We start from the raw sequence: 22792 nt of genomic DNA on the forward strand, positions 1-22792 counted from the left end.
ATGACGATGTCTAAGTCGTCCGCCAGCAAAAGTATCTTTTCTGTCACCATGGCGTCGATCCCCTCGTCGTCCATTCGTGGAAAGGCTTCCTTTGCCAGCGCCAGGAGGCTTGTACGGTACGCCAGGGGCGACTCCTTCGTCCCCCGCTGGCGATCGTAAAAGAGTTGACGACAGTCCGATGGTGGCCCATACACAGCGGACAGCACTTGCAACGCCTTCCGCAGCGTGGAACGCCTCTCCTTCGTTGCCGATGTTAGTGTGGCGAGGGCGTCGCTGTCGAGGAGTGCTGGCAGTGCTCGGAGAGCCTCGGCGTCTGTCCACTGTGCCATCTCCTGGTGAGCGAGGAAGCGCCGCTGGAAGCCGCCCCAGTCGCCCTCCTCGCCCACAAATTCTTTGAGCGGCGGCAGTCGCTGATGTAAGGCAGCGGCTGCAGAGGACGATCGCGCTCCCTCGTCTCCCTCACTCGACTCAGCGTCGGCCCGAAGCAGCGATGGCATCGCCGGTCGCACCCGTGGTGACGCGGCAGGCACTGTACTCCCGCCGTTGGACGCGATGCTTAGAGCGGCCACGCCCTCAACAGCAGCTGCGGCGATGGCGGGAGTTTCAAAATGTTGCTCCGTTGAAATGGCGGGAAGGCGCTGTGGTCGTTGGCTGCTGTCGCCTCGTGGCGGTCCCGCAGCCCCCAGCCGCGTGATGTTGTCGAGCATGGCGGCTGCGGCGTACAGCAGCTCGGCCAGCTTCGCGTGCGCCTGCCTCAGCCCCTCCGTCGACGGCTCCCCTTCCTCCAGCTGCTGTGGCGTGGATGCACCCAGCCCCGGCTGCTCGATGGCATCTTCAGCCATCTCGGGCCCTCCAACTGCAGCGGTGTCCTCCGCCCCTGGTACTCCGACTCGAGTCGTCCGGCGTGTATCCATGTTCGTACTTTGTTTCACTTCTGACGCCAGATGTAGTAACGCTTACGACTCGTTGACACCGGAGTTGGAGGCACACTTGTTTATTTGAATACCAACTTTGTGACATACACAATTGAGGGGGTATCGGCCCCCTCACCCGTCTATCTGAGGACACACCTCTAGGCTAACCTTAGCCTGCCTCTGAGTCCTCCACTAATGGGCTAGGGGAGGCTATCTTGGCCCGACACTGGTCAGTCGGGCCCGGTACCCAGAGTCCAGACCAGCACTGGCTCTGGCTCTGGTACCACGCCACTGGCTCGAGCCTGCGCGGTCCTGATAAGGACGGCGTACCAGGGGGAGTCCAGGGCTCTATCTCAGACGTCTTCCTCCTCCTCTTCTTTAGCTAAACATCACTCCCGAGCCTCCCGATACATTCCCCTTTTATACACCCCCCTCCCTGAGGGGTGGGGCCCCGGGGGATCGTAACGTCCGAAGCGCGGACGTCGTAGAGGGCACCTGCCCGTGCACTGACGTAGCCCCGCCCACTGTGCTTGTTTACCATAGGCTGCCATGCATAACGGGCTCTCTGTAACAGCCCTACAATAGTGTCACCACTAGTACCAAGTTTATTCGGTATTCATTAGTGGTGGCGGACACCATTTTAAGACGGAACCAACGATTGTGCATACAGGTTTTGAACACATAGGAGCATGCGATTGCACTGCGAGAAGCAAAGGTAACAGCCTAAGTTTATCCAGCAAGTGAAATACTGGAGGATGAAGTGGTTGCGGAGATACAAGAAGTGATGGATGGGGTAGGGTCCCCCCTGGGCGGAGGAAATCATTCAGCGGAACCTTGAGTTGACTCAAGCTGAAAGAGACCGACTTAAAAGTCTCCTTCACGAATTTGATGATATTTTCAGTAAGGGCCTGCATTATCTAGGGCAGGGGTCCTCAAACTTTTTAAACAGGGGGCCAGTTCACTGTCCCTCAGACCGTTGGAGGGCCGGACTATAGTTAAAAAAAAACTATGAACAAATTCCTATGCACACTGCATATATCTTATTTTGAAGTGAAGAAACAAAACGGGAACAAATACAATATTTAAAATGAAGAACAAGTACAGTTAAATCAACAAACTTGCCAGTATTTCAATGGGAACTATGGGCCTGCTTTTGGCTAATGAGATGGTCAATGTCCGGTTCCATATTTGTCACTGCTAGTCGTAACAAGTGATGCAAGTGTGCATCCGTTAGTCTAGATCTGGTTGGAGATTTCAAATGTTTCATTCTGGAAAAAGTCTGTTCACAGACATAAGTGCTGCCAAAGATGGTTGCCATTTTGAGTGCATGGTTCCTGAGATGAGGATATGTCTCAGAGGGGAGAGATGCATAGAAATTATGAAGGCTGCTTGACTTGAATGCGTCTTTCAGAGAGTCACAATTCTGCAGTTCAGCCAGTTCCATTTGGTAAATTGTATCCACATTTTCAATGTCAATAGAAAATGGATTACGGAAAAGCTGTATGTCCTGTTCATGGAGATGAAGCTCTTTAAATCCAAATTGGAACTCCTTTTGCAAATTTTCCAGTGAATCCACACATGTTTTGTTTGGGAATGCAACCAATGGTTTTTCCGCTAACAGATTTTGAGTTGTGGGGAGATAGCAGAAGTTTTCCTCCTTCACTTGTTTGATGAGGAGGCCTAATTTTACTTCAAATGCTTTGACATGTGATTGCATATCACAGATGAGCTTCCCCTTTCCTTGAAGTTGCACACTGAAACTGTTGAGTAGCTCTGTTACATCTGTCAGAAAGGCAAGGTGCCATTTCCATTCTGCATCATTGAGCTCTGGTACTTCTTTGTTTTTTTAAAGCAGAAAAGCTGTAATCTGTGGAAGTAAGTCATAGAAACGTTTCAAAACTCTCCATCGACTCAGCCAACGGACTTCCGTGTGATACAGAACATCTTCATAGTCAACATTTAGCTCAGACAGAAATTCCTGAAATTGTCTGTGGTTTAGTGCATGAGCTCTAATGAAGTTAACACAAGATACCACAAATTTCATAACAGAGTCCCACTTCAGTGATTTACTACACAGCACTTGTTGGTGGATGAGGCAGTGTATGGCTATTGGATGAGAATGGTTATCTTTGTCCATCTCTTGGTTAATGCGAGCAATTACTCCTTTCTTAGACCCCACCATGCTAGTGTAGTAGAGTTACCCACTCGATATTCACAAACTCGGAGAGCAAATCGTTAACAAGGTTTTCCCGCTCAAACTAACGGTCAGGGTCTCACAAGCTGTGAGAGCTGACCGTAAACAAGGTTTTACCGCGTGACCAAACGGTCAGGGTCAGATAGGGTGAATTGGGATCGAAAAGCATATTGGGAACGACCAATCACAGGGTTCCACAAGATGGCCAACCCGGCCACGAACAAGTATAAAGCCAGAGCGCTGAGAGCTCTCGGGGAGTTGGACTACACGAAGACCCAAGACGGCGGAAGAAGCCTAGGACCCTGGACCAAGCCCTCCAGCCCTTATCAGGGCTAGGGTTCAGAGTAACCAGTGGTCGGGAGACATCTCCCTAGGTCCAGTCAGAGGACACTGAAAGAGCGGGATATTAAGTAGCCTGTAGGGTACGGGGGCTTGTACGTTCTGAGTGCATAGGGACTGTGTTAATAAGACGAATAAAAGTGTGTGCTACAAAAGACGTTGAAGAGTCCGTTTGTACAACACTACATTGGCGTCAGAAGATGGAAACAAGACGAACGAACCGCACGCGAAGTCCCGATGATGCAAGCTCCGACTCACCTGTGGGTGCTGCGGGCGGCGCTGAAGATATTGGCGTGTTGCCAGCCGCCCCACCACCAGCTGTGCAGCCGATCGCCGCGAGCGATGGCACCCAGGCTGCTCACGCCCGCCTCGCCCAGCTGCTGCATGCTGCAGCAGCCATCCTGGAGCAACTTACCCTGGGGGCTGCGGGCGGGGAGGAATGGCCAACAGCGAACGTCCCCGCCATCGCAAACCCGGCGGGTCACGTGGAGGCGGAAGCCAAGTGCATGCTGGGACCCCCGGGGGCCAATCACGACACACCGCGTCATCGCAGAGCGACGCTGCCTTTGCAGGACCCTCCAGCAACACCGCGTCATCACGGCTGCGACGCCGTACTGTACATGTTGTCGACCAAGCCATCGCTGCGTTCGGGACCGAGTCTGAGCTTGACGAAGACGACGACACAGCTGCTCTACAGCAGCGGCTGCCTGTCTTTCGCGAATTCTCGTCCACAGGGGGCGACTGGGCGGCATTTCAACGTCGCTTCCTCAGCCACCAGGAGATGGTGGGCTGGTCGGATGCACAAGCACTTCGTGCACTGCCAGCCACCTTGGACGATGACTCTCTCGCTGCACTCATCTCCATTCCCAAGCGACAAAGGGCGACACTACAAGCAGCACTTCAGCGGCTGTCTGATGTCTACGGACCTCCTTCCGCCACACGCCACCAGTTCTACGAGAGACGGTGCAAGCCAAGGGAGTCGCCATTGGCGTTCCGCACCGCGCTACTCGCCATGGCAAGAGCAGCTTACCCCCGCATGGACGATGAGGCTGCTCCGCCGGATCCCGAGACCGGGACTACAGAGCTTCCAGAGCAGCGCAGCATAACCAGGCAAGTCGCGGCACCCCACACGCTCGGCCCTCATACACACCACAACACACCATTGACTCCGCTCGGAACACGGCGTATGACACGCGGCGTTTGGCCGACTCTTCGCGACCACTGTGACCCGGGCAGTGGTCAGAGCTGGCCCATAGAGTGGTTGTAGCGACGGCGGGTTCCTCGGTGGTTGTTGGTTCGATCGAGGGGGTGGAAGTGCGCGTGCTTGTTGATACCGGTGCATCGGCCACTATCATCTCCGAGTTAATTTACAATATACTGCCCGTGCGATGTCGATCTTTGGAAAAGGTTTCCGTTCCATTTTTCGCTGCAAATGGAAGTTCCCTGGGGATTCTCGGCCAAATTCGGGCGCAAATTGCCATTGGAGATATTAAATTGGCCGGACCTGTTTTTGTGTCTTCTTCCCTTGCGGTGCCGTGCCTTCTGGGAACTGATTTTCTTGCCAAAATGCCCATTAAAATCCTTATCGATCAGGGATGTATTGAACTTCCCTCGGGCCGCCGGATGGCATTTTTACCCGCGGCCACGCGTTCACGGACGGAAAATGCTTCCGTACAGGCTTTTGCGGCTTGCGCTGTACGCATTCCGCCAGGGGCACAAATGCTCGTCCCCTTACGGTTAAAGAAACCGCTCGCTCCCACCGCCTCGGTAAATGGCATTTTATTGGGACCTTCCAACACAGCAGTTAACAGCCTTTCGTTGGTGGCCGCACAGACTCTTGTAGCGGGCGACAGGGAGCCATTTATACAAGTTTTGAATGTCGGTCTGTCAGACACCGTCATTCCACAGGGGACAGTGCTCGCTCATGCGACAGTCGCGCCCCTGGGGACCGGGATTGTCGGACACGTAACGAACGCTCAGCAACCTCGCCCTCAGAACGGTGACGAGGGGTGGATTGACGCTCTCTGCGCTGATGCCGGCGATTTATCCGGCTCACAGCAGAGTGATTTGCGGGCTCTTTTGCGGGAATTCTCGGATGTGTTCAGCAAATCACAATTTGATATTGGCTGCACCAAGCTGCTGCGTCACCATATTGATACCGGTGACTCTGCCCCTATCCACCAAAACCTGTTTCGGCTCAGCCCTGCGGAGAAACAGCATGTTAAATGGGCAGTTGACGACATGCTGGCGGCTGATATAATTTCTCCTTCAAACAGCCCCTGGAGTGCTCCGATAGTGCTGGTCAAAAAGCACGATGGCAGTCTTCGATTCTGTGTAGACTTTCGGCGCCTGAATAAAATTTCCGTAGCTGACGCATATCCTCTGCCACGTATGGATGAGTCATTGGATGCCCTGGCAGGGGCGCGCTATTTTTCCACTTTGGACCTTCTGTCAGGGTTTTGGCAACTCCCCCTCGACGAAGCGTCAAAGCCAAAGACTGCTTTTCGGACACCACAGGGCCTCTTCGAGTTTAATAGATTGCCCATGGGGCTCCACTCGGCCCCAGCGACGTTTCAGAGGCTCATGGAGCTGGTCCTCGCTGGGCTCCAGTGGGACTCATGCCTGATTTATCTTGATGACGTTATTGTCTTTGGCCGCACGTTCAACGAACACATTGAACGGTTGCGCGCTGTCTTCGAAAAAATGCGAGCTGCGAACCTCAAATTTAAGCCGCAAAAGTGCCACCTGCGGGAATCTGTGCGCTATCTGGGCCACATAGTCAGCCGCTCGGGTATTTCCACAGACCCTGAAAAGACTAAATGTGTCAGCCAATGGCCTACCCCCACCTCTGCTGGGGATGTTCGCAGTTTTATCGGGTTCGTGTCGTACTACCGACGTTTTGTGGCTGGTTTCGCTACAATCGCCAAGCCACTACACGCTCTTACAGCGAAAGGGCTGAAATTTCATTGGGGAGACGCGGAACAGGCCGCATTTGACTCCTTACGGAATGCTCTTGTAGCAGCACCGCCCCTGGCTTACCCCGATTTCACAAAGCCGTTTATTCTGGACACCGATGCCAGTAACACCGGGATCGGCGGGGTGCTGTCCCAAATCGTTGATGGCGTTGAGAGGGTGGTTGCCTATGGAAGCAGGGTTTTGTCCCCTGCAGAGCAACGTTATTGCGTAACCCGACGCGAGCTGCTGGCCATTGTTTACTTTATACAACAATACAGGCCATACCTGTACGGTCAACGGTTTACCGTGCGCTCCGATCACTCTGCGTTACAATACGCTTTGCGCATTGACCAACCGTCTGGCCAGCTCTCCCGATGGTTTGAAGTCCTCCAGGACTACAATTTTATGGTGATTTACCGTAAGGGCACACAGCACAGTAATGCGGATGCGCTATCTCGCCTCCCGTCAGAACAATGCGCCTGTTTCACGAGTTCTGGCCGGTGCAAACCACAAATAGTACGCCCAGTTGCACCTCCTGAAACGGTTTCTGCTGCCCTTCCTTCCGATCCTGCGCCGGGTGTGGACCACGAAAATCCGCCAGCAAGTGACGACTTGCTGGGGATAACGTTGGACGAATGGGGTCGGCACCAAATGAACGATGCGTCATTGGTGCCTCTGCGTCGTCGCGCATGTGATTCGTCCTCACGTTCAAGTAAATCGAACTCTTTTGCCATGCGCCGCGGTCTGCTCATGCATTGGGATGCTGATTCTTGCCAGTACAAAATTGTAGTGCCATCGGCTTTGCGGTGTTCGGCTGTGTGCGCGGCACACGAGCGATTGTCACACCTGGGTGTGCATAAAACCATTGGGTTGCTAAGATTACAATTTTACTGGCCGGGCATGCTTCGCGACGTAACTGATATTTTAATGGGCTGCACCCAATGTGCGCAACGTAAACCTCCAGCGAAGCCGGCATGTCCACCGCTGCAGCCCATCACGGTATCCCGTGTGAACGAGCTGGTTGCTCTCGACATTTTGGGGCCTTTTCCTACAACGCCTCGTGGTAACAAGTACCTTCTGGTTGGGGTGGAGTATTTTACACGGTGGCCTATGGCCTGGGCCCTCCCCAACCAGTCGGCAGCAGCCGTGGTGGACGCCTTTGTTCAAGGCTATGTGCTGGACAAGGGCGCTCCAGAACGGTTGCTGACCGATCAGGGAAGAAATTTTTCAAGTACCCTGCTGAGTGAGGTATGCCGCCTGTTGGGCACTAAGAAGGTGCGCACTTCGCCCTATCACCCCCAAACAGATGGCATGGTGGAGCGGTTGCATAGAACCCTCACCTCTATGCTATGCCATCAGGTTGACGAATCCCACGTAGACTGGGACCTGCAGATCCCAGGGGTCCTCGCTGCTTACCGCATGGCGCCACATGCAGCGACAGGGTTCTCCCCATTTTTCCTAATGTATGGCAGGGAGGCCATTCCCTCCGCTGATGTGCGGCTTGGGATAGAGCAGCTTCCACAGTCATCGAAGCTCACTGACCATTTGCGGTTCAACCTGCAAAAGCTGTCTGAGGCTCGTGATGCGGCGATCGAAAATTCCGCTTCCCGCCATCGGGCAAATTCGAGGTTGCAGGCCCCTCGCACGTCCGTGCATCAGTGGGCTCCAGGTGATATGGCGTGGCTTCATTGCCCCCAGGTGCCGGTGTCCACATCGGCTAAACTCCTAAAACCATGGCGAGGTCCGGTTGAGGTGGTCCAGGTACTGCGCCCACAGTGTGTTAAGATACGTTGGGGACGACGGCGCTGGTTCGTGCACCCCTCTCGTCTGAAGCCATTTGTTGCTCCGCGCGGCGCTGCGTCACACTCAAAACACGAGGGCCGAGCGTGTGATATGCCCGACGAGCTGGATGTCGCCCCGTTGGTACCTAATCCACAGCGCAGACGTCTCATTCCTCCCGCAGATGATGCGGGACTGAGGGAGCCGTGCGAGCCACGAGTCTCTGCACGAAGGCCCCGTGAGCCGCCCAACATGTTTGCCAGGATGCCTGACCCGTCTACAACAAGAGTCTCTGCAAAGAGACCTTCTGACCCACCTAACATGTTTGCCAGGATGCCTGACCCGCCCAACATGTTTGCCAAAATGCCTGACCCGCCCAACATGTTTACCAGGATGCCTGACCCGCCCAACATGTTTGCCAGGCTGCCCGACCCGTCTGCTCCAAGGGTCCACGCAGAGAGGCCTCCTGCCCCTGCTGACATTTTTGCCAGGATGCCTGGTCAGCCTGCAGCCCGGAAAGGGGCACCCATCCCCTACGACGGGCCCGCGAAATACACACGGGCTAGATCGCGTCGCTTTTCTTGATTGCCCATCATTTTTTTTGCGGCAGCTGAATGCTGCATGCGTTGTGCGTCGCGAATGTCGTTATTTGTGATTGGTTCTGACCATGTACATATGTTGCGTTGTTGATGGGGGGGGGGTATTTATAGTGGGTGTTCCTGTTCTTGTTGGATGTTCCTGTTCTTGTTGGTTGTGGCACACACACACTTTGATTCATTGATGGGGATTTTCTGCTTGTAACAGCCGGGACGGCTGAGGCTTCCGAAGGGGAGGGTGATGTAGTAGAGTTACCCACTCGATATTCACAAACTCGGAGAGCAAATCGTTAACAAGGTTTTCCCGCTCAAACTAACGGTCAGGGTCTCACAAGCTGTGAGAGCTGACCGTAAACAAGGTTTTCCCGCGTGACCAAACGGTCAGGGTCAGATAGGGTGAATTGGGATCGAAAAGCATATTGGGAACGACCAATCACAGGGTTCCACAAGGTGGCCGGGGATTGGACAACCCGGCCACGAACAAGTATAAAGCCAGAGCGCTGAGAGCTCTCGGGGAGTTGGACTACACGAAGACCCAAGACGGCGGAAGAAGCCTAGGACCCTGGACCAAGCCCTCCAGCCCTTATCAGGGCTAGGGTTCAGAGTAACCAGTGGTCGGGAGACATCTCCCTAGGTCCAGTCAGAGGACACTGAAAGAACGGGATATTAAGTAGCCTGTAGGGTACGGGGGCTTGTACGTTCTGAGTGTAACGGGTGAGGGGACCGTATACCCCTCAGTGCATAGGGACTGTGTTAATAAGACGAATAAAAGTGTGTGCTACAAAAGACGTTGAAGAGTCCGTCTGTACAACACTACACTAGGAGCACCATCAGTTGTCACACTGGCTAGTTTAGCCCAGTTCAGCTCCAAACCATTCACAGTTTGGCAAACCTTTTCATAGATATCCTCTCTTCTTGGTTCTTTCGGTAAAGTCACGTAGAAGGGAAGTAATAAAATAATAACAATAAAACATAATAAAATTATTCTCACGACGTTTCGGCCACAACGCAAACAGCCGTCCTCAGGTGAAAACCAGGTCTGTCGGGGAGACAGCGTCTGAATGAAACAGCACACGAGCTTGGAGCATATATAAGCTGGGTTGGAAACGGGGGAAAGAGCGCCTTGACAAAAGAATTTGCATATCAAGAGGAATTTAGCATATTTATGGGAAATGCAGGAATGTTATTAGTACTACATATGCAGCACGGGCATATGTAGTACTAATCACATTCCTGCATTTCCCATAAATATGGTAAATTCCTCTTGATATGCAAATTATTTTGTCAAGGCGCTCTTTCCCCCGCTTCCAACCCAGCTTATATATGCTCCAAGCTCGTATGCTGTTTCATTCAGACGCTGTCTCCCCAACAGACCTGGTTTTCACCTGAGGACGGCTGCTTGCGTTGTGGCCGAAACGTCGTGAGAATTATTTTATTATGTTTTACTTTTATTATTTTATTACTTCCCTTCTATGTGACTTTACCGAAAGAACCAAGAAGATGAATCCCTGCAGTCACGAAAGCTTTAAATCGAAAGATATCCTCTCCTGTAGTTGTTCCTTTGATGCTTTGCAGTGCAACAAGCTCTTCTGTGACTTCGAAATAGTCATTCGTCCCACGAATAAAAATTAGAAGTTGTGCAGAATCACGAACATCATTGCTTTCGTCGAGTGCCAAGGAAAAATAGGAAAGTTTTTTTGTGCAGTTTTGCAAATGCTGATGCAAATTGTTTCCCATTTCTTCAATCCTCCGTGTAATTGTAGGTCCTGAAATACTCACTGTACTAAATAAATCGACCTTCTCTGGACACATCTCTTTGGCAACAGAAAGAAGGCATTTTTTAACAAATTCTCCCTCCACGAATGGTCTGCCAGTGCACGCTATTAGCTTGGCAACTTGAAAACTTGCTCGCAGTGATCAAATATTTAGCTGCTTCTGCTTCACAAAAGTATTTTGCTGAGTTAATGTATTTTCAGTTTTAATATTTTATCTTTTCTCACTTCTCCGACCAAACAATCATATTTATCTTTATGTTGAGTTTCATAGTGTCGACGTAAATTGTATTCTTTGAACACAGACACTATATTCTGGCATATCAGACACACAGCTCTTTCCTTGTGAAGTACCGTTGATGACTCTTGGACACCGTTGGTGAGGCACGCGTATTTATTCCGTACAAGTAGTCACAACTGTGGACATACAATACTAGAGGGGGTATCGGCCCCCTCACCCGGCTAGCTGGGAATACACTGCTAGCTATCTCTGACCTACCTCCTAGTCCTCCACTAACGGGCTAGGGGAGGCTGTCTGGCCCGACACTGGTAAGTCGGGCTACGGTACCCGGAGTCCCAGAGCACTAGCTCTGGTTCTCGGGACCACGCCGCTGGCTCGGTCCTGCGCGGCCCTGACAAGGGCGGCGTCCCAGGGGAGTCCAGGGCTCTAGCTAGACGATCTTCGGTCTTCACTGGTTTAGCTTTAACATTCTGCCCCGAGCCCTCTGACACATCCCCCTTTATACTCCACCCCCGCTGAGGGGTGGGGCCCCGGGCTGCCTGGTGCGGACGTCGTTGAGAGCACCCCCCCCGTGCACTCACGTAGCCCCGCCCACTGTGTTTGTTTCCCATAAGCTGCCATGCATAACGGCTCTCTCTCTAACACCCCTACATCACCCCCCCCCCGCATAGCTTGCAGCCGTCCCGGCTGCCAACATACAAAAAAAACGACAATAAAAGCGCATTTACCCCCTGACCGCGCGTGTGCCTCACTATTTTTCAACATAACGCGAAGAGAACAACAACAAGAACCAGAAAACCCCGAAGGGAAAACAACCCGACGCACCCCCCCCCGAATAAATACGAATTCCGTAAAAGCAACGTATATACAAATCGCAAGGAACCCCCAACACACACACAACACAACACAATGTGCCAGGAGCACACCACCGACGCAGCGCACAGTAACCATACACGTGAAAAAAAAAAAAAATTATTTTTGTGCATCACAAGAGTCTGCGCATTCTTGCGCGCGTCCTTGCCGCAGGCCCGTCACACGGGGCAACCCCAGATGGCGGACCATCCGGTGGCAGCTGTCCATTTCGAAGTGAGTCTGCGCTTGATGTCGCGAGACCCTCGGCATCCCCCGTAGGGGTTGTTGGGCGGGAGCCCGTCATTCCTGGTGCACCTGGGGGCGGGACAGCCGGCAACACGTCAGGCGAGAGCAGCAGAGACGGACCCTTTGAGTCGGCCGACCCCCCACATGTTTGGCCACGCGTGTGTGGAGTGGGGCCTCGCACCGCAACGAAGGGTTTCAGCCTAGAGGGGTGCACAAACCACCGGCGCTTCCCCCATTTGATGCGAACGCACTGAGGCCGCAAAACCTCGACCACCTCGACGGGGCCCCGCCACGGCCGCACCAGTTTTGAGGAGGTCGCGAGTGGTACCTGGGGACAGTGCAGCCATGCCCTGTCCCCCGGCTTCCACTGTAGCACGTGCGCGCGACCCAGTCTGAGGCGCTCATTCGCTTTCTGACGCCTGTCGGAATTTAGCATGGCAGCATCCCGTGCCTCAGTCAATTTCGCAAGGTTAAATTTAACATGGTCGGCCAATTTAGTTTTTCCCAGCGGCGCGGGGATCTGCAGCTGTGCCCGAACAGGTAGGTCAGGTTCGCGGCCATACATGAGGAAGAAGGGTGAAAATCCCGTCGCAGCATGGGGGGCCAATCTGTATGCTGCCAGGACCCCTTGAATTTGCAAGTCCCAATCGGTCTGTGAGTCCGAAACCTGCTGCGACAACATAGACGTGATGGTTCGATGCAGACGCTCGACCATCCCGTCAGTTTGCGGGTGATAGGGAGAGGTACGAATTTTTTTCGTTCCCAGGAGCTCACAGACCTGTTGGAGGAGTTTGCCGGAAAAATGTTTTCCCTGGTCGGTCAGCAGCCGCTCCGGAGCACCTTTGTCCATGACGTAACCTTGGACAAAGGCCTCCACGATGGCTGCTGCCGACTGGTTGGCCAGGGGCCAGGCCATAGGCCAGCGCGTAAAGTATTCCACCCCGGTCAACAAATATCTATTGCCCCTAGGGGTGGCGGGAAATGGCCCCAGAATATCCAGCGCGACAAGTTCGTTCACTCTGGAGACTCTGATAGACTGCAGAGGCGGGTTTGACTCCCGTGCTGGTGGTTTTCGCTGCGCACACCGAGGGCATGATGCCAACAGATCTGCGACATCCCTCGTCATGCCTGGCCAAAAAAAATCAAGCTGGAGCAAGGCGAGGGTCTTTTGGGTACCCAGGTGGAGGAGGCGCTCATGAGCAGCCCACACCACCCTACCCCGTAACCCAGAAGGGACCACCAGCCGGTGTCGATGGGATTTCCCGTCCCAATGCATCAGCAACCCCGCGTGCATTTCCCATGCGTCGGCATCACCCATCCCCCGCCCCGCCTCCCCGGCGCGACGACGTGACGCGAGAAGGGAGGTATCCTCCATCTGGAGGCGCCCCCATTCATTAACGGGCAAACCCAGCAGGGAATCTTTTCCCTGTTGTGTGATAGAATTTGGAAGCAATGTTTCGTCGTCGGCGGCGGCCGCCAGGACCGGAACCGGCATGTCCCCTGCTGGCTTGCAACGTCCCGACCCCAGGAGGCATGCACATTCGGAGGTGGTTGGCATGCGCGACAGAGCGTCCGCGTTGGTGTGGCGAACGCCCTTACGGTAGGTGGTTTCGAAATCAAAATCCTGGAGGATCTCCAACCATCGGGACAATTGTCCCGATGGCTGTTGAACTCGCAGGGCGTACTGCAGTGCCGCATGATCTGTGCGGACGGTGAAATGCCGACCGTACAGATATGGGCGATACTGTTGGATGAAATAGACAATTGCCAACAGTTCCCTACGGGTGACACAATATCTTTGCTCCGCTGGAGACAACACCCGACTGCCGTACGCAACCACCCGTTCCACGCCGTCAACTACCTGGGAAAGCACGCCCCCAATACCCGTGTTGCTCGCATCGGTGTCGAGCAAAAATGGTTCCGAAAAATCGGGGTAAATCAAGGGAGGAGCTTTTACCAGGGCGTCCCGAAGGGAGCAGAAAGCAGCCTCCTCCTCCTGACCCCAGTGGAACCGAACCCCTTTTGATGTTAAAGCGTGTAGGGGTTTGGCAATTGTCGCAAAATCAGCGACGAACCGTCGGTAATACGACGCGAAGCCAATGAAACTCCTGACCTCTCCCACCGAGGTGGGAGTCGGCCAGGAGCTGACACACTGCGTTTTGGCGGGATCGGTAGCAATACCTGAGCGCCCCACGATGTGCCCCAAATAACGCACCGAATCGCGTAACAAATGACATTTTTGGGGTTTGAATTTCAAATTAGCAGCCCGCATCTTTAGGAAAACCGCCCGCAACCTCTGGAGATGTTCGTCAAAAGTTTTACTAAAGACGATAACGTCATCCAAATAAATCAGGCACGACTCCCATTGCAATCCAGCCAAAACCAATTCCATCAAATGCTGGAAAGTTGCCGGCGCTGAGTGTAAGCCCATCGGCAACCGGTTGAATTGGAACAGGCCGTGCGGTGTACGGAAAGCAGTTTTAGGCTTTGAATCATCGTCCAGAGGAAGCTGCCAGAATCCTGAAAGTAAATCCAGTGTGGAGAAGAATCGCGCTCCCGCCAAGGCGTCCAGCGATTCGTCCATCCGTGGGAGCGGGTATGCGTCGGCAACCGAAATTTTGTTAAGGCGCCGAAAATCAACGCAAAACCGCAACGAGCCGTCCTGCTTTTTAACCAGGACGATCGGCGCTCCCCAAGGGCTGGTGGAAGGAGAAATGATGTCGGCGGCTAACATGTCATCAATAGCCGATTTGACATGGTCCTTTTCGGCGGGACTTAACCGAAACGGATTCTGGCGTATTGGCGCGCTGTCACCCGTGTCAATATGGTGACGCAGCAGATGAGTGCAACCCAAATCGTATTTGTCCCAACTGAAAACGTTGGAAAATTCCCGCAGTAGCGTTCTAAGCTGTTGGCGCTCTGAATTTGACAGGTCCGTCGATCCCGCACAAAGCGCATCGAGCCACCCTCCATCGCTGTCCGAATGTGGGTGCGGCCGGGGAGCAGTGCCGACGTGATTCGCAACAGGTTCCTCGCAGGGCACCGGCGTCGCGTGAGCAAGCACCGTCCCTTGAGGAACTACCACTGTCTGCGACCCCACATTGAGGACCGCGATGAAAGGGTCCCCGTCCCCTCTTACGACGGTCTGGGCCGGAATCAAATGAGGTCCACTAACCCCGGCCCTAGATGGTCCCAGCAGAATTCCCTGGTCCCCAATGCCCTCAGCGAAGGGCCGACGAAGTTTTAGAGGCACCAACATTTGAGCTCCCGGCGGCACACGAACTGTTTTAACGACGAACGCTGGTACTGTTACGAACGCCGTCCGAGCCGCAGTAGGGGAAGGCAGGAACGCCATGCGTCGTCCCGACGGGAGCTCAATGCATCCCTGGTCTATTAAAATACGAATCGGCATTTTGCCCAAGAAGTCCGTCCCCAGCAGGCACGGAACCGCCAGCGAGGAGGAAACAAAAATCGGGCCCGACAATTTGATATCCCCGATACAAATTTGCGCTCGAATCTGTCCAATGATGCCAAGAGAGCCCCCGTTAGCAGCATAGAATGGGACGTTAACCGGCAGTAAAGGACGGCTCTGGACAGGTAGAATATTGTAAATGAGTTCGGAAATGATGGTCGCCGATGCCCCCGTATCGACCAGGATGCATACCTCCACCCCGTCAATGTGTCCCACCACGGCCGACGACCCCGACGACGCGGCCACAACGCGATGGGCCAACACGGACCACTGCCTGGGTTCGATTTGAGTCCCCATAGTGGTGCGTGTTGGCCCGGCGCAGCGCAATGTCGGCCCCCCGTTCGTTGCGGTGTGCGAGTGTGTGACGAGTGTGTGCTTGGGCCAAACATGAGGGGTGCCGCGACTCACCGGATTATGTTGATGGAGCTTGGGAGGAGGAGGGCCGGCGTCCTGTCGAGGCGTCGTCCCGCGCTGCCGAGGAGAGCGGCACCCCGAGGCGACATGGCCCCGGACGCCGCAGTTGAAGCAACGCGGGAGCGCTGGCGGCGATGACGGACGGTCGAAGCGGCTCGACCCATCCCGGCCCGACCGTGCTCCCGTCCCCTGCTGCCGTCGACGGTCGACGGCGTAAACCTCCTCCGCCGGGAGGGTGGCCGCAGCCACCGCACGCCCGGCCGCTGCCCTGCTGGCTTTCCGACGCTGTGACAGCAGGTTGGCGTGGAGGAGCCGCGCAGCCTGGAGGGAACTCATCTCCGTGTCCTCCTGTGCAACGACGGCGATGTCCAGGTCGTCTGCCAGCAGGAGGATTTTTTCTGTGACCATGGCGTCCATGCCGTCGTCGTCCATTTGAGGGAAGGCCGTCTTCGCCAGTGCCAGGAGACTCGTCCTGTACGCCAGGGGCGACTCCTTTGCACCCCGCTGGCGATCGTAAAACTGCTGCCTGCATTCCGCTGAAGGTCCGTAGACCCCGGCCAGCAACTGCAGCGCCATCTGTAGCGTGGAGCGCTTCTCCCTCAGCGCCGATGTAAGGGCGGCGAGTGCGTCGCTGTCGAGGAGCGCCGGCAGCGCGCAGAGAGCCTCAGCATCCGACCACCGTGCCATTTCTTGGTGGACGAGGAAGCGTCGCTGGAAGCCGCCCCAGTCGCCCTCCGCGCCAACAAACTCTTTGAGCGGAGGCAGCCGTTGGTGCAGCGCAGCGGTCGCCATGGAAGCTCGCAGGCTGCTGTCCCCGTAACTCGGCTGCGCTTCGGCGCGAACGGCAGATGGTATCGCCTGTCGCAGCCGTGATGACGCTCCCTCCGCTGGCGGTGACGCGGCAGCCCCAGCGAGAGCGATGTTGGACCCGAGGTTCAGGCCGGCCACGCCCTCAGCAGCTGCTGCGGTGATGGCGGGAGATTCAAAGTTTGAATCCGTTGAGATGGCGGGAAGGCGCATCGGACGTCGGTTCTCCTCGCCCCGTGGTGGTCCACCAGCCCCCAGCCGCGTGATATGTTCGAGTGTGGCGGCAGCGGCGTAAAGCAGCTCCGCCAGCCTCGCGTGAGCCAGCCTCAGCCCTTCTGATGGCGGCTCCTCTTCATCCTGATGCCCCGGTAAGAATGCGTCCGGCCCCGGCTGCACGATGTCTTGTTGAGCCGTCTCGGGCTCGACAATTTCAGCGGTGTCCTCCACCTGCGGTACTCCGGCTCGAGCTGTCCGGCGTGTGTCCATGTTCGTAGTTGTTCTGACACCAGATGAAGTACCGTTGATGACTCTTGGACACCGTTGGTGAGGCACGCGTATTTATTCCGTACAAGTAGTCACAACTGTGGACATACAATACTAGAGGGGGTATCGGCCCCCTCACCCGGCTAGCTGGGAATACACTGCTAGCTATCTCTGACCTACCTCCTAGTCCTCCACTAACGGGCTAGGGGAGGCTGTCTGGCCCGACACTGGTAAGTCGGGCTACGGTACCCGGAGTCCCAGAGCACTAGCTCTGGTTCTCGGGACCACGCCGCTGGCTCGGTCCTGCGCGGCCCTGACAAGGGCGGCGTCCCAGGGGAGTCCAGGGCTCTAGCTAGACGATCTTCGGTCTTCACTGGTTTAGCTTTAACATTCTGCCCCGAGCCCTCTGACACATCCCCCTTTATACTCCACCCCCGCTGAGGGGTGGGGCCCCGGGCTGCCTGGTGCGGACGTCGTTGAGAGCACCCCCCCCCGTGCACTCACGTAGCCCCGCCCACTGTGTTTGTTTCCCATAAGCTGCCATGCATAACGGCTCTCTCTCTAACACCCCTACATCACCCCCCCCCGCATAGCTTGCAGCCGTCCCGGCTGCCAACATACAAAAAAAACGACAATAAAAGCGCATTTACCCCCTGACCGCGCGTGTGCCTCACTATTTTTCAACATAACGCGAAGAGAACAACAACAAGAACCAGAAAACCCCGAAGGGAAAACAACCCGACGCACCCCCCCCCGAATAAATACGAATTCCGTAAAAGCAACGTATATACAAATCGCAAGGAACCCCCAACACACACACAACACAACACAATGTGCCAGGAGCACACCACCGACGCAGCGCACAGTAACCATACACGTGAAAATAAAAAAAATAAAAAAATTCTTTTTGTGCATCACAAGAGTCTGCGCATTCTTGCGCACGTCCTTGCCGCAGGCCCGTCACACGGGGCAACCCCAGATGGCGGACCATCCGGTGGCAGCTGTCCATTTCGAAGTGAGTCTGCGCTTAATGTCGCGAGACCCTCGGCATCCCCCGTAGGGGTTGTTGGGCGGGAGCCCGTCATTCCTGGTGCACCTGGGGGCGGGACAGCCGGCAACACGTTAGGCGAGAGCAGCAGAGACGGACCCTTTGAGTCGGCCGACCCCCCACATGTTTGGCCACGCGTGTGTGGAGTGGGGCCTCGCACCGCAACGAAGGGTTTCAGCCTAGAGGGGTGCACAAACCACCGGCGCTTCCCCCATTTGATGCGAACGCACTGAGGCCGCAAAACCTCGACCACCTCGACGGGGCCCCGCCACGGCCGCACCAGTTTTGAGGAGGTCGCGAGTGGTACCTGGGGGACAGTGCAGCCATGCCCTGTCCCCCGGCTTCCACTGTAGCACGTGCGCGCGACCCAGTCTGAGGCGCTCATTCGCTTTCTGACGCCTGTCGGAATTTAGCATGGCAGCATCCCGTGCCTCAGTCAATTTCGCAAGGTTAAATTTAACATGGTCGGCCAATTTAGTTTTTCCCAGCGGCGCGGGGATCTGCAGCTGTGCCCGAACAGGTAGGTCAGGTTCGCGGCCATACATGAGGAAGAAGGGTGAAAATCCCGTCGCAGCATGGGGGGCCAATCTGTATGCTGCCAGGACCCCTTGAATTTGCAAGTCCCAATCGGTCTGTGAGTCCGAAACCTGCTGCGACAACATAGACGTGATGGTTCGATGCAGACGCTCGACCATCCCGTCAGTTTGCGGGTGATAGGGAGAGGTACGAATTTTTTTCGTTCCCAGGAGCTCACAGACCTGTTGGAGGAGTTTGCCGGAAAAATGTTTTCCCTGGTCGGTCAGCAGCCGCTCCGGAGCACCTTTGTCCATGACGTAACCTTGGACAAAGGCCTCCACGATGGCTGCTGCCGACTGGTTGGCCAGGGGCCAGGCCATAGGCCAGCGCGTAAAGTATTCCACCCCGGTCAACAAATATCTATTGCCCCTAGGGGTGGCGGGAAATGGCCCCAGAATATCCAGCGCGACAAGTTCGTTCACTCTGGAGACTCTGATAGACTGCAAAGGCGGGTTTGACTCCCGTGCTGGTGGTTTTCGCTGCGCACACCGAGGGCATGATGCCAACAGATCTGCGACATCCCTCGTCATGCCTGGCCAAAAAAAATCAAGCTGGAGCAAGGCGAGGGTCTTTTGGGTACCCAGGTGGAGGAGGCGCTCATGAGCAGCCCACACCACCCTACCCCGTAACCCAGAAGGGACCACCAGCCGGTGTCGATGGGATTTCCCGTCCCAATGCATCAGCAACCCCGCGTGCATTTCCCATGCGTCGGCATCACCCATCCCCCGCCCCGCCTCCCCGGCGCGACGACGTGACGCGAGAAGGGAGGTATCCTCCATCTGGAGGCGCCCCCATTCATTAACGGGCAAACCCAGCAGGGAATCTTTTCCCTGTTGTGTGATAGAATTTGGAAGCAATGTTTCGTCGTCGGCGGCGGCCGCCAGGACCGGAACCGGCATGTCCCCTGCTGGCTTGCAACGTCCCGACCCCAGGAGGCATGCACATTCGGAGGTGGTTGGCATGCGCGACAGAGCGTCCGCGTTGGTGTGGCGAACGCCCTTACGGTAGGTGGTTTCGAAATCAAAATCCTGGAGGATCTCCAACCATCGGGACAATTGTCCCGATGGCTGTTGAACTCGCAGGGCGTACTGCAGTGCCGCATGATCTGTGCGGACGGTGAAATGCCGACCGTACAGATATGGGCGATACTGTTGGATGAAATAGACAATTGCCAACAGTTCCCTACGGGTGACACAATATCTTTGCTCCGCTGGAGACAACACCCGACTGCCGTACGCAACCACCCGTTCCACGCCGTCAACCACCTGGGAAAGCACGCCCCCAATACCCGTGTTGCTCGCATCGGTGTCGAGCAAAAATGGTTCCGAAAAATCGGGGTAAATCAAGGGAGGAGCTTTTACCAGGGCGTCCCGAAGGGAGCAGAAAGCAGCCTCCTCCTCCTGACCCCAGTGGAACCGAACCCCTTTTGATGTTAAAGCGTGTAGGGGTTTGGCAATTGTCGCAAAATCAGCGACGAACCGTCGGTAATACGACGCGAAGCCAATGAAACTCCTGACCTCTCCCACCGAGGTGGGAGTCGGCCAGGAGCTGACACACTGCGTTTTGGCGGGATCGGTAGCAATACCTGAGCGCCCCACGATGTGCCCCAAATAACGCACCGAATCGCGTAACAAATGACATTTTTGGGGTTTGAATTTCAAATTAGCAGCCCGCATCTTTAGGAAAACCGCCCGCAACCTCTGGAGATGTTCGTCAAAAGTTTTACTAAAGACGATAACGTCATCCAAATAAATCAGGCACGACTCCCATTGCAATCCAGCCAAAACCAATTCCATCAAATGCTGGAAAGTTGCCGGCGCTGAGTGTAAGCCCATCGGCAACCGGTTGAATTGGAACAGGCCGTGCGGTGTACGGAAAGCAGTTTTAGGCTTTGAATCATCGTCCAGAGGAAGCTGCCAGAATCCTGAAAGTAAATCCAGTGTGGAGAAGAATCGCGCTCCCGCCAAGGCGTCCAGCGATTCGTCCATCCGTGGGAGCGGGTATGCGTCGGCAACCGAAATTTTGTTAAGGCGCCGAAAATCAACGCAAAACCGCAACGAGCCGTCCTGCTTTTTAACCAGGACGATCGGCGCTCCCCAAGGGCTGGTGGAAGGAGAAATGATGTCGGCGGCTAACATGTCATCAATAGCCGATTTGACATGGTCCTTTTCGGCGGGACTTAACCGAAACGGATTCTGGCGTATTGGCGCGCTGTCACCCGTGTCAATATGGTGACGCAGCAGATGAGTGCAACCCAAATCGTATTTGTCCCAACTGAAAACGTTGGAAAATTCCCGCAGTAGCGTTCTAAGCTGTTGGCGCTCTGAATTTGACAGGTCCGTCGATCCCGCACAAAGCGCATCGAGCCACCCTCCATCGCTGTCCGAATGTGGGTGCGGCCGGGGAGCAGTGCCGACGTGATTCGCAACAGGTTCCTCGCAGGGCACCGGCGTCGCGTGAGCAAGCACCGTCCCTTGAGGAACTACCACTGTCTGCGACCCCACATTGAGGACCGCGATGAAAGGGTCCCCGTCCCCTCTTACGACGGTCTGGGCCGGAATCAAATGAGGTCCACTAACCCCGGCCCTAGATGGTCCCAGCAGAATTCCCTGGTCCCCAATGCCCTCAGCGAAGGGCCGACGAAGTTTTAGAGGCACCAACATTTGAGCTCCCGGCGGCACACGAACTGTTTTAACGACGAACGCTGGTACTGTTACGAACGCCGTCCGAGCCGCAGTAGGGGAAGGCAGGAACGCCATGCGTCGTCCCGACGGGAGCTCAATGCATCCCTGGTCTATTAAAATACGAATCGGCATTTTGCCCAAGAAGTCCGTCCCCAGCAGGCACGGAACCGCCAGCGAGGAGGAAACAAAAATCGGGCCCGACAATTTGATATCCCCGATACAAATTTGCGCTCGAATCTGTCCAATGATGCCAAGAGAGCCCCCGTTAGCCACATAGAATGGGACGTTAACCGGCAGTAAAGGACGGCTCTGGACAGGTAGAATATTGTAAATGAGTTCGGAAATGATGGTCGCCGATGCCCCCGTATCGACCAGGATGCATACCTCCACCCCGTCAATGTGTCCCACCACGGCCGACGACCCCGACGACGCGGCCACAACGCGATGGGCCAACACGGACCACTGCCTGGGTTCGATTTGAGTCCCCATAGTGGTGCGTGTTGGCCCGTCGCAGCGCAATGTCGGCCCCCCGTTCGTTGCGGTGTGCGAGTGTGTGACGAGTGTGTGCTTGGGCCAAACATGAGGGGTGCCGCGACTCACCGGATTATGTTGATGGAGCTTGGGAGGAGGAGGGCCGGCGTCCTGTCGAGGCGTCGTCCCGCGCTGCCGAGGAGAGCGGCACCCCGAGGCGACATGGCCCCGGACGCCGCAGTTGAAGCAACGCGGGAGCGCTGGCGGCGATGACGGACGGTCGAAGCGGCTCGACCCGGCCCGACCGTGCTCCCGTCCCCTGCTGCCGTCGACGGTCGACGGCGTAAACCTCCTCCACCGGGAGGGTGGCCGCAGCCACCGCACGCCCGGCCGCTGCCCTGCTGGCTTTCCGACGCTGTGACAGCAGGTTGGCGTGGAGGAGCCGCGCAGCCTGGAGGGAACTCATCTCCGTGTCCTCCTGTGCAACGACGGCGATGTCCAGGTCGTCTGCCAGCAGGAGGATTTTTTCTGTGACCATGGCGTCCACGCCGTCGTCGTCCATTTGAGGGAAGGCCGTCTTCGCCAGTGCCAGGAGACTCGTCCTGTACGCCAGGGGCGACTCCTTTGCACCCCGCTGGCGATCGTAAAACTGCTGCCTGCATTCCGCTGAAGGTCCGTAGACCCCGGCCAGCAACTGCAGCGCCATCTGTAGCGTGGAGCGCTTCTCCCTCAGCGCCGATGTAAGGGCGGCGAGTGCGTCGCTGTCGAGGAGCGCCGGCAGCGCGCAGAGAGCCTCAGCATCCGACCACCGTGCCATTTCTTGGTGGACGAGGAAGCGTCGCTGGAAGCCGCCCCAGTCGCCCTCCGCGCCAACAAACTCTTTGAGCGGAGGCAGCCGTTGGTGCAGCGCAGCGGTCGCCATGGAAGCTCGCAGGCTGCTGTCCCCGTA

The 22792-nt window shown here is 55.7% G+C and overlaps 1 protein-coding gene and 1 long non-coding RNA gene across 3 annotated transcripts in view; one reads left to right on the forward strand and one right to left on the reverse strand.

The window, feature by feature from the left end:
• LOC144730844 (uncharacterized) overlaps positions 1–22792 on the forward strand; it is a 36286-nt gene that overhangs the window by 7961 nt on the left and 5533 nt on the right. The window contains exon 2 of one of the 2 annotated variants that reach the window (XR_013587867.1): positions 789–1978. The exons of the other annotated variant lie outside the window; for it this stretch is intronic. This is a non-coding gene — a long non-coding RNA (uncharacterized LOC144730844). Of the gene's footprint in view, positions 1–788; positions 1979–22792 lie in introns of those variants that run through there. 2 annotated transcript variants of the gene reach the window in all.
• Positions 11755–16461, reverse strand: LOC144730843 (uncharacterized). Its single transcript, XM_078611615.1, has 2 exons — positions 15769–16461; positions 11755–11957 (listed from the first exon to the last, which is right to left on the reverse strand). The coding sequence occupies exons 1-2, from the start codon at positions 16459–16461 to the stop codon at positions 11943–11945; spliced, it is 708 nt and encodes a 235-aa protein (XP_078467741.1). The 3' UTR covers positions 11755–11942.

Source organism: Lampetra planeri, chromosome 37 (assembly GCF_965212315.1).
Source record: "Lampetra planeri chromosome 37, kcLamPlan1.2.h2, whole genome shotgun sequence".
Classification (NCBI taxonomy): domain Eukaryota; kingdom Metazoa; phylum Chordata; class Hyperoartia; order Petromyzontiformes; family Petromyzontidae; genus Lampetra; species Lampetra planeri.